Source organism: Haliotis cracherodii, unplaced genomic scaffold (genome assembly GCF_022045235.1).
Source record: "Haliotis cracherodii isolate W230 unplaced genomic scaffold, xgHalCrac1.p SCAF_18, whole genome shotgun sequence".
Classification (NCBI taxonomy): domain Eukaryota; kingdom Metazoa; phylum Mollusca; class Gastropoda; order Lepetellida; family Haliotidae; genus Haliotis; species Haliotis cracherodii.
In genome coordinates, this window is record NW_027266273.1 from 14099778 (window position 1) to 14112529 (window position 12752).

The 12752-nt window shown below is 42.6% G+C and overlaps 1 protein-coding gene across 2 annotated transcripts in view; it reads left to right on the top strand.

The window, feature by feature from the left end:
- LOC139465796 (contactin-like) overlaps positions 1–12752 on the top strand; it is a 73748-nt gene that overhangs the window by 47395 nt on the left and 13601 nt on the right. For both annotated transcript variants that reach the window (XM_071247713.1, XM_071247714.1), the window contains 11 exons: positions 1852–2000; positions 3549–3662; positions 4602–4937; positions 5606–5701; positions 6268–6501; positions 8408–8513; positions 9004–9188; positions 9497–9627; positions 10675–10816; positions 11463–11753; positions 12383–12549. In XM_071247713.1, the coding sequence (XP_071103814.1) occupies positions 1852–2000; positions 3549–3662; positions 4602–4937; positions 5606–5701; positions 6268–6501; positions 8408–8513; positions 9004–9188; positions 9497–9627; positions 10675–10816; positions 11463–11753; positions 12383–12549 (1951 nt within the window). The remainder of the gene's footprint in view (positions 1–1851; positions 2001–3548; positions 3663–4601; positions 4938–5605; positions 5702–6267; positions 6502–8407; positions 8514–9003; positions 9189–9496; positions 9628–10674; positions 10817–11462; positions 11754–12382; positions 12550–12752) is intronic.

The window sequence follows — 12752 nt, forward strand, 5'->3', positions numbered from 1 at the left end:
TGCTGAACGTTTATGTGCCATACACATGCTGCAGGTGGGTACCCGTCAGAGTTGTGTTGCCCAAAACACTGCATTTTTCCCAGTCTGTCATCAGCAGATAGTGGGTCCGATACCAACAAACACAAAACGTCGGCGATAGACGCCTCTCTGGGCGCAACAACCAGTTCAGCCCAGGACAGATTAGTCAGAACGATGGCATTAAGAAATCGGTTGCAAACTGCCACTCAGATAAGTTACCGGTTGCAACAGCCAGCTGATGTAAGAGTATTTGCCTAGACGGTATCACAATGACTGTCCGCAGGTCAATACTTTAAGAACAACATTATTTCACCACTCCTGGTGCAGTTTGCACAACGTTTTGGGCAACCTTTCTTTTTCATAAGATGATTATGCACGCGCTCATCGTGTCGGACTTGTGACCCAATTCCTCCAAAAGCAAAACGTGCATGACATGCCATGGCCAGGACACAATCCTGATCTATCACCCATTGAACTCGTCTGGCACGTCACTGGAAGACGTGTACGTCAACGTCAAAATCCGCCCTCCACTCTCAATGTGTTACTTTCGCTGATGAGCGGAACAGCAAGAGCAAAGGTGTCATTGGTCGACTCGATAGAAGCATGCCTCGAAGAATTCGTGCGGCTAACAGGTGGTTTTACCCGATATTAGTGACGTTGCCAGCAAAATGCAAATTTCGAATTTGACCCCGACATCTTTAACCACCTATTGCGCTACCATCGCATCACGCCAATCATTATAGAACCAAATAGACCTGATTGCCTATTCCCTAGCAAATATGATCAAATCATTTCCATGTGCCAATACCATATAGATCAGAATATATGTCTTGATGATTCCAGCAATCCCCTACATGTTTTGCATAGTATATATCAACACAGGACGGTGAAGTAGCAAAACACTAGGTTTGCGAATGAGGTTTTCTACTTTCATTGACGAGTGATGATATACTTGATATCAGAAGACACAAGGTTGAGATTTTTATATATATCATCCAAGGTCATTCTCAATCAGTAGGTAAAAATCCTCGTTGCTGCCAGGGACAATCTTGAAATTAATCGGTCACCGTTGTAAATACGTGTCAAAAGGCACAATGTGATTGTTGCGACGGTAGGATGTCTATGAGTAATCGTAAATGATGTATTGACGCGTGTTCATGCTTTCAAAACGCATAGTTGACCGAAATTTACCGAATATTTGTTCGTGAATTGGAGTTTAATCTGTTGAGAAACACACCCAAAGACGTCAGAATCGACACGTGTAAGTTGTAACGTTACACGTCATGACCATGGAACGTGTTTTCGTGATTCTGAATATGTCGTGACATTGATGGAATGAAATGAATGTAAATATTCCTTAAATCAAAAGGTAGTCAAAAATATAATTACTTGTTTTAGAATTTGACGTTTAAATTTCAAATGAACGCTTACGTCAACTGGCCAATTGGGGAATCCAGAAACCAATTTTAACTTGGAGATATTGATGTCACACAATCGATATCTCGTGTGAGTATCAGAAATGAATAATAAAATAACTTTTCAGTTGGAACTATAACTTATGATATGACGTCATTCATTTTCATGACGCCGTTTATTTGTTTCATGTTTTGTCTTTCTCAATTGTCAATAAGTAATCTTCAAGTAAGCCATTCAGAAATGTGACTAATGTGTCAAGCTGGAGTGATAACCTTATCAGAATCGACATCGAAACGTCGTTGAATGCAACAGACCAGAAGTTGTTATCCATAAAGTTGTATGATTCTTATTTACTCAACAACTTCTAGAGCGTCAATCCAACAGTTGGCTACTGTGTGTGTGTGTTTGTGTCCCCAGGAACAACAGGTGGTGGACGAGCGGGATCGGGGCCAATGAAGACCTGCGCTGGGAGGGGGACGGGACCTCGCTGTTACAGGCGGAGGAGTACTGGATTGAGCCCGGGGACAGGGACCTTGCCAACAAGCACGTGGTCTACAAGTACTCCAGTACGTCACCCTCGTCTTACAATTCGAATGTAGATGGTAGACGGTTGCAGTAGGTAGCTGGGGTGCAGTAGATGGTCGGGACCCAGTTGGTAGTGGGGATTCAGTAGGTAGTGGGGATTCAGTAGGTAGTGATGATGCAGTAGGTAGTGGGGATTCAGTAGGTACTTAAGATGCAGCGAGTCGTGGGGATTCAGTGGGTTGTGAAGGTGCAGTAGGTAGTGGGGATTCAGTGGGTGGTGATGATGCGACTGGTAGTGGGTATTCAGTGGGTAGTGAAGATGTAGAAGGTAGTGTGATTCAGTTGCTAGTAGGAATTCCGTTGGTAGTGAAGATGTAGTTGGTAGTGAAGATGTAGTTGGTAGTGGGGATTCAGTGGGTAGTGGGGATTCAGTGGGTGGTTTGGATGCAATAGCTATTTGTGACGCAAATCATATGATACAGTGGGTATCTGAAATGTATTTGCACCAACATGCCCATGTATTTGCACCAACATGTCCATGTATTGACACCAGCATATCCATGTATTGGCACCAGCATGTCCATGTATTTGCACCAACATGCCCATGTATTGGCACCAACATGTCCATGTATTTGCACCAACATGTCCATGTATTTGCACCAACATGTCCATGTATTGGCACCAACATGTCCATGTATTTGCACCAACATGTCCATGTATTTGCACCAACATGTCCATGTATTTGCACCAACATGTCCATGTATTTGCACCAACATGCCCATGTATTGGCACCAACATGTCCATGTATTTGCACCAACATGTCCATGTATTTGCACCAACATGCCCATGAATTGATACCAGCATATCCATGTATTGGCACCAGCATGTCCATGTATTTGCACCAACATGCCCATGTATTGGCACCAACATGTCCATGTATTTGCACCAACATGTCCATGTATTTGCACCAACATGTCCATGTATTGGCACCAACATGCCCATGTATTGGCACCAACATGTCTATGTATTGACACCAACATGTCCATGTATTGGCACCAACATGTCCATGTATTGGCACCAACATGTCCATGTATTTGCACCAACATGTCCATGTATTGGCACCAACATGCCCATGTATTGGCACCAACATGTCCATGTATTGGCACGAACATGTCAGTGTATTGGCACCAACATGTCAGTGTATTGGCACCAACATGCCCATGTATTGGCACCAACATGTCCATGTATTGACACCAACATGTCCATGTATTTGCACCAACATGTCCATGTATTTGCACCAACATGTCCATGTATTGGCACCAACATGTCAGTGTATTGACACCAACATGTCCATGTATTGACACCAACATGTCCATGTATTTGCACCAACATGTCCATGTATTTGCACCAACATGTCCATGTATTGACACCAACATGTCCATGTTTTTCCATGTGACTTCTGGTCGGAGATAATCGATGACGATGTAGTCTGTATATAATGTTGAACATACTGCTAAGTACATATCCTGTCAGGTAAGACGTTGATATGAGTATCAACTTATTGATATCTGTTTCAATATTTTTCTCAGCCCCTGGGACGAGATTTGCGTGGGGTCGGGAGTCGGCGGACGTCAGCCTCCCCTTCATCTGTGAGATCAGCCTGAATGAGGCGTACAGGATCATCCAGGCGGCCAGGGACCACAGTCAGTAACCTTTGTAGTCGTCGTGAGCATCATCAACATCATCATCATCATCACTATCATATTGTTATTAGGTTTGACGTATCATGATGGACGATAATTATCATTATGACGATGATTATCATTATAAGGTTGATTATCATTATGACGATGATTATCATTATAAGGATGATTATCATTATGACGATGATTATCATTATAAGGATGATTTCTTATTATGACGATGATTATTATCATAAGGATGATTATCATTATGGCAATGATTATCATTATATTATCATTTGGCCGTTATTATAATGACGATGATTATCACTGTGACGATGATTATCATTATAAGGTTGATTATCAATATGACGATGATTATCATTATAAGGATGATTATCATTATAAGGATGATTATCATTATATTATCATTTGGGCGTTATAATAATGACGATGATTATCATTGTGACGATGATTATCATTATAAGGTTGATTATCATTATGACGATGATTATCATTATAAGGATGATTATCATTATGACGATGATTATTATCATAAGGATGATTATCATTATGACGATGATTATCATTATATTATCATTTGGGCGTTATTATAATGACGATGATTATCATTGTGACGATGATTATTATCATGACGATGTCATGGGAAATTCCCCTTATGAAAAGACAAAACAATTGTGATAAAGGTAATTTGATGTTAATAATTTCACAATACATTTAATTAGGGGGTTGCAATCGTCCCTGACAACCCCCGTTTGGATTCCTCTAGGGAGAGTAGGTCCACAATATATTTTATGCCCGCCATCACGTGGAGATTCCATGTTTGAATATGCCACCAGTACACCATGCTTACCTCCACGCGAGGATTCCAAGCTGTGGACCAATTCTAACACGGAATCCCCAGGGGGCGTCATGAATAACATTGCTACCATCACCCAGGTTATGGAACGACGGCCACCGACCTTAACGACATTGTGAAGGGTCCCAAGTTCTCTATCACCCCGAGTGACCTGGTGGTTGTGGGCACGACTTTGGATGCATTTATCGAGTGTGCCGCCACGGGACACCCCCTACCCACCTACCGATGGATGAAGAAAGATACTGAAGGTGCATGGCGGCAGGTGACGTCACTGACAAGTTCACGCTACACTCTGACCAATGGGAAGTTGACCTTTGTCAACCCAGACGCTACACAAGACGTGGGGGACTTCCAATGTGCTGCCGAGAACGAGAAGGGCATCGTTTTGAGTGACCCCATCCAGGTGTCGTTTGGGTGTAAGTAGCGTCAACAACAAACAAACAAACAAGTACATGAAGTCAAGCGCACTCAGTGGCGCAAAAATTTGGGCAGACGGTTTTTTAAATTGTAAACCTATTTTTATTTAATATGTTTTATGTTATTTTCGGTATATCTGGATATTCTGTGCCACGATATCATACAATATGGTAAGTTATATATGCTACTCAAAAGAAGTACAAGATCACTCGAATCTGTCATGTCACGACGTGGCCCTTAACTTCTTTTGAGCAGTATATAAGGTACAAAGTAAAATTGTAAAATAATTTTAGAATCCCATTTCCTGCCGGAATGCACAAGATGCCTCAAGCCACCTTTTAATTAAATAGCTAAAATCTACTTATTATGTTTTATTTGGGCTTCTTTTAATTTCCTTTGATAATTGAGAACATGTATGTCTCTCAGCACAAGCGTCCTTTTGTACTATCGTAATGCACATCGTACTGTGTATCGTATCAAGACCTCGCTATCGCGATATGTATCGTATGACGACAAAGTGTATCTTACAAACCAACGAGATACCAAGAGACACAGGTTGTCTAGCGTTATATATACGCTATTCAACAGTTACTGAGCACCACGTCCGTATACTTAGCCGTCCATATACCTAGCCGTCCATATACCTATGACTAACTTCCACTTTCAGACCTATATGAGTTCTCTAATGACCCCCCGGGGGCGGTGCGAGCCCCTCTCTACCAGGGCACGGTCGTCAGCTGTAACCCCCCGAACTTCAATCCAGGTAGGTGCTATTCACACTTTGAAGGTATCAATTCACTCATGTCATCCATTCGTCATGTTGACTGTATGTACCCCATACATCACTTAAATGTCGACTGCGTGTACTCAAGGTACATCACTTGAATGTCGACTGCATGTATTCAATACATCACTTGAATGTCGACTGCATGTACTCGATACATCACTTGAATGTCGACAGCTTGTATTCAATACATCACTTGAATGTCGACTGCATGTATTCAATACATCACTTGAATGTCGACAGCTTGTACCCAATACATCACTTGAATGTCGATTGCATGTACTCAATACATCACTTAAATGTCGAATGCATGTACTCAATACATCACTTAAATGTCGACTGCATGTACTCAATACATCACTTAAATGTCGACAGCTTGTACCCAATACATCAGTAAAACGTCGATTGCATGTATTCAATACATCACTTAAATGTCAACAGTATGTACTCAATAAATCGCTGAAATGTCCACTGTGTGTATTCAATATACATCACTTAAATGTCGACTGCATCAAACTAACTAACTCACCCACTCACTGTTTCAGTTCTCCGCTACCAGTGGTTCAAGGACAGCGCAGCCCATTTTGTACGGCCCAACCTCAATCAATACATGTTCATCTCCAACAACGGGAAGTTGTATTTCTCGGAGACCCAGCAGTCTGACGCCGGAGCCTATCACTGTGTGGTCACACTCACCGCCCCGCTCGGACAGACAGTCGCCACCACCCAGCCCCCCAGCCGGACCAGCCTCGGCATCCAGCTCATTGTCACAGGAGAGAGTACGTGGAAACCACAATATATAACCCATATGATAATGATCATTAATATTACAATTGTCATCATCATCATCATCATCATCATCATCAACAACAACATCAACATAAACTATTACCCTCGGAAGTCTTTAAAACTGTTTTAACAGACCCTTTGCAGAGACTTGCATTCTTGTCCATCGATAGAAAGTATTTTATATTATTTAATATTAATATATTGTTCATGAATAAGAAAGACTGACGTGTATTTAATGTAACAATAAAATGAGGTTAATGTACTTATGTAGAAAGACAAGGTGTCATAAGCTGTCAAGCTATTGTGGCTATACATGGAGTCAGCTCTGGTACAACCTAAGTTCTGTCAACATATCCGCCACCTCTGTACCAGACTGCCGTCGTCACAGGGTGCAGTCGGCCGGTTTGCTTCATGCCCTCAATGCTAGAGCAAACGTTCATAAATTTAAAAAAAGATCATTATTTGATATTACTGTTCAGTCTTCGATGCCAGATGAACATGAAACGTGTCATTTTACACATTAGTAGACATCCATTTGTCGCGCCACATGACGTCATCCCTCACGGAGCTACGTGAGTTTCCTCAACACGTAAACGTCTACTGACACTTACATTTCTAAAATGACCAGCTTCGGAAGCTATTAGTAATTTCAATATCAAAATACGCTGCGAGAAATCCGAGTAGAGTGAGATCCCCCTGGCCATCTCCTACATCTACGCATCACACATGACGACAACAATAGGATGACCTATTGCAGAAGAGCAACTGACAATATACACCCTTTTCAGTAGTGTTACCGCAAGGAATTATTACCTAAACTCATACTTAATGAATAACACCTTTTCCTGGTCGTTACTCTCACCAGTAACTTTGGCAAAGAGCATATAGACATTCGTCACGCTATGATATTCAGGCAGGTAACCACAGATCTAGTTACCTGTGTAAATTAACATTGATTAGCGAGTGTAGGTTTCTATTTAACTGTCATTAAGGCTTAGGACGTCGATTAACACAGAACAGGAGATTCGTACAGTTTGTAATGGAACCTAGCGTTGGCAATGTACGCCTCTCTCTGTGTTCTCTCTCTCTGTTCTCTCTCCCTGTTTCTCTGTATTATAAGACCGGGCTTCACACATTGTACTTAGGTGATATCGGAACCGAATATTAGGAGTTAGCGATGCTTTTACCACTAGCCTAACCAAGCATCCAGCAGAATAAAGAAGAATGCTTTAGATCCAAGCAAACAAAAGAGTAAACTGTTTTCTGATGTCTCCCCCGCCCACGCCAAGCCTATGGGTAAAATGTTCGCTCGTCTCGCAAAATTCCGGGTTCGATTCTTACATGTGTGAAAACCATTTTGGTGTCCCTCTAAGGGACATTGTTGGAATATTGCTAAAGGTGGCGCTGTACTGTAATCACTCACGCATTGGAGACATTTGCAACGTCAATATGAGGAATCCATTTATATCCATTTTGGGGCGGTCGGGTAGCCTAGTGGTTAAAGCGTTAGCTCGTCGCGCCGAAGACCCGGGTTCGATTCCCGACATGGGTACAATGTGTGAAGCCCATTTCTGGTGTCCCCCGCCGTGATATTGCTGGAATATTGCTAAAAGCGGCGTAAAACCTCACTCACTCACTCACTTATATCCATTCCCTTACTTGAGTCCTTCAGTATATGGAATAACATATCTCACACTAATTCTCACTGATATTTATTTCAGTGTCTAATATAAACCCTATTTTTGGTTGTCTGTATATATGTATATGTTTATTGAAAGGGCGTCGTGAATTGGACAAAATTTGCGTTATATTTGTACAATCCATTTGAGCTTTAAATGTCAATAAAATCTCTTTTGAACAATTAAGATAAAATGTGCCATTACTGTTCTGTTTCAGCTGCCAACGACTTCGGTCCCACCATCCACAACGACTTCCCCGCCGTGTTCCCCAGCCCGCCCATCCGTGGCGAGGACATCCGATTAGAGTGTCTAGCATACGGACGGTACGGGCCTTCATGACATTCCACCTTCCATACGTCAATACGTTAGAGAACAAATCGTTGGGGGAAAACTGATCAATTTGAGACACGGCAGAAAATGTAGAACAGCTTTGAACATCGCAATGGTAACCCAAAGTCTTACACATAAAGCTTGATGCTTCTGATCTCAGGGTTTGGGACAATTTTTACTTCCATGTTAGCGCTTACGCCAATATTCTCTGCTACGTTAGCTCCTACGCCATATGTGTCTGGGACGTTAGCACTTACACCAATGTTCTCTGGTGTCAACGCTTTTGTAATTCCCATATGTATATGTAGGTTTAGGTTAGTCGTGCAACAACACCGTGTTTCACAACTGACCGTAGAGATAAGCCTGTCGTACGTCCATGTTGAAAGAAATGGCATATTTGCGTTTGCTGGAAAGTCCACACTAGCTGAGCATCTATTAGCGCACGGTCCCTTTGTAAAGAAACATGACCTTGCCTTCCTTCAGCCTCCCCTTGTACTACTCCTGGACGCGAGATGATGCTCCGATGGCCGGCAATGTGCGGTATAGTGACCTCAACCGCGTCATGGTCATCCCTAACGCCGCCGTGGAGGACAGCGGCAACTACACCTGCCACGTGAAGAGAGGATCTTCTTCCTCGGATTCCAAGAGCTTCTACCTCAACATAGAAGGTATGCCATTAGGAAGGATGACAATTAAATAGGCAGTGATTTGTACGTCGAATACAATACGTATAACAAGGACCTCGCTTTGTGAAAAATATATTAGGTATTTATAGGAGCCGGCAATTTAACTATCCAGTTGGACTTGGATTTTTGTTTACAAACAGGATATATTTTCGTCACTGCTTCCAGACACGACCCCACCCCCGGAATCAAATGTTTAAAATTATTATAGTAAAATATGAAAATACTACGATGGCATTGATGCAATATTTTGTGCAATACTATGACTAATCAATAATGCCAACTATTGACAGCAAAACCATACTTCATCTTCCCCTTGAGAGACCAACACGTTGATATTGGCAGTCAACTCACATGGAGATGCGAGGTCATAGGTCGCCCACGTGCTCAGTATTCGTGGTACAAGAATGGCCAACTGATCACGGTAAGATTAAGGCCCATAATTTAGTATCACTTTACTCAAATAACATTTCAGAAACCTAACCTCTGGTTGTTCTAACGAGCAAAAACGTAGATCGTGGAATCCCGTTTGCCTTGCCAGGATCCGCTGGTCGTTGGGTTCGAATCCCAGATTCACCAGCCCCCTGGTCATCAGGTTAACTGGGTAAGTCATATACGAGTAATACGACCTCTTTCTTTCTTTGTTGTTTAACGACGCACTCAGCAATATTACAGCTATATGACGGCGGTCTGTAAATAATCGAGTCTGGACCAGATATTCCAGTGATTGATATCATGAGCATCGATCTAGGCAATTGGGATACGATGATATCCATCAACCAAGTCAGTGAGCCTGACCACCCGATCCCGTTATTCGCCTCTTACGACAAGCATAGTCGCCTTTTACGGCAAGCATGGGTTGCTGAATAACTATTCTACCCCGGATCTTCACGGGTACATCTTCGGCCTGCATCACTTTGACCTGTCCTCCCACATCAAGCTGACGCCATAATACAACCGAAATAATGTCCAAATCGGCCTTGTACCCAAACTCACTCTTCACGTTTTGCACAGAGATATGTTTGTTTTGGGGGATATTTTGAAGTGGTTTGAGAACCATATTTCATAGACTGCTCATGGTTTGCTATTTAAATACAAACATAAACGAGGGTCCTTTTTCCTCAAACAGCATCGACATACGCTACTGGAATTATTAGATCATACAAAAATTGTTAAACTGTTGAGGAAGCAAGGGGCAGGGGAATCAGGGACAGAATAGCCCCTATTCTTGTGGAGCCTGACCGTACACGGAGACGTGGTCGCTGCTCATGGTATCAAATACTAGTTTGCCTTGACCAGACTCGGATTATTTACAGCCACCGTGACACTGGACTGCGGTGTTAAAAAAACATTCACTTACCCCAGCTGTTGCTCTTTCTATACCTGTATCAGTAACACCCGGTGTTATTGTTTCACTCTTGATAAATATATTTGATGATCGTTATTAAACGCTGTGACTTTTCTTCTCTAGTCTGTACCAGGGGACGTGGAAGTCAAGAAGAACGTGCTCGTGATCACATCTGCTCAACCGTCGAAACATAATGGAATGTACCAGTGTGCGGCAGAAAATCTGCATGGTTCCACATACAGTAGCGCTGAGCTGCGAGTGCTAGGTAGGTCTATTTCATGGGGATCATACAAGGCGTGCTCCTTCTGTGTTGACGATTATGTTAAACTGTCCTGGAACAATCCGCATTGATTGACGACAGTCGTATTCTTGTGACCTCATTCTAAACAGAATCGACCGCCTCCGTGGTCTAATGGTGGAGTGTCTGCCCAGGTAGCTGACGGTCTGGGGTTCGATGCCCACCCGCGTCATATAAAAAAAAACATTAAAAGATGGTACGTGTTGTTACTCTGCCTGGCGCCTGGCATTTAGGGGCTAAAACAAGACTGATCGGGTCGGAGGCAGTATACTGTATCTGAGTGGGATATTCGTGTTACACTGCGGCATGGTATCTCAGTGGGCTGGCACTATAAAATCGGCAGCCACCTCGCTATATAAGTGCAATAATCTTGGACGCGACGTTAAACCGCATTTTATCTCACCTAAACAGAATCGTAAGCTCTCCGCCGTCTTCAGTGCGCGTTGAAATAGTCTTAAAGAAAACTGTTGGAAACAGAAACCTGAAAAGCTGGCACTTGGTCGCGCATATATGCGGACAGATTGCACACAACTGTGATTCACAATAACTGGTCAACGCTACTGGACAACCGAATCGATCTAATATGTACGTTATTTCATTCTTTCATTCTCAGAGTTTGCGCCAACGTTTGCCAAGCACCCTGTCGATCCGTCTCAGCTGGCCACAGTTGGAGGAAATGCAACGGTCATCTGTCAACCAGAAGCCGCGCCCAAACCGGAAATAACATGGAAGAAAGACGGACGTAGTTTAGGGTTATCAACCGGCGTGGCGGGACATCTCCAGCTGTTGGCCAATGGTAACCTGTTGATTAAAGATGTCACAGGCTCAGATGCCGGACATTACGAATGTACAGCTACCAACGACAAAGGAAGTGCCTCCAGTGGCGGGAAACTGGAAGTTGTAGGTGAGTATGTTTGAGACCCGTAAAGGATAGAATTGGTCCTCAGCAACCCATACTTGTCGTAAGAGGCGATTAAGGGGATCATGTGGTCAGACTCACTGACTTTGTTGATGCATGTCATCGTATCCCAATTGCGTGGGTTGATGCTCATGATGTTAATCACTGGCTTGTCTGGTCAAGACTCGATTACTTACAGACCGCCGTCATATAGCTGGAATATTGCTTAGTGCGTTGTTAAACAACAGACAAAATAGAGCACGTTTAACTACGTATTATATTGACACATGGTAGAGCATACAGGTGAAAGGCATGGGTGAGTGAGGTAATCGGGTTTTCTGTCGATATTTTGTGGTGACAGGTGACAGGGGACAGTGGTGGGAATGTTGTGAATCGAAGCGATGTCTTTGGTTAGAAGAACGGCTAACTTCTATGACTGATGCTCATATACGGTCACGTCATCTTATTGTAATTTATATAATTATCCAAAGATCGAGTTTCCATTCCGTAACGTAAATTGATACACTTACATAATGTCTATTAACAAAACTGATATATACGAATATAAATACGTATATATAATGTTGCAAGCACATTTTAAGTGTATACACACTTCATTGTCAACTGTGTTTCAGAGCGGACGACCCTGACCATCAGTCCGAGCGGCACCCGGGTCGTTCAAAACAACACAGCTTTCCTCTTCTGCCAAGCGTCCTTTAACCGTCAATCACACGACCTCGTGTACATCTGGTACTTCAACAACGTCATGATCGACACCGACAAGGATCCTCACTTTTCTGAGGTATCGTCTTGGAGCTGCAAAATGAATGCGAAAATCTCTTTCTCAGATACTTACTCTCGATGATCAATCTAGCCTTCAGTTGACTTCCAGGATAAACAGTTTGTTTCGTACAAACTGAATACGTAATTGAAATATGAAACATATCACAACAAAGCACAATAATGTTTTTCCTTAATCAATATGAATTCTTTGACATATTATTG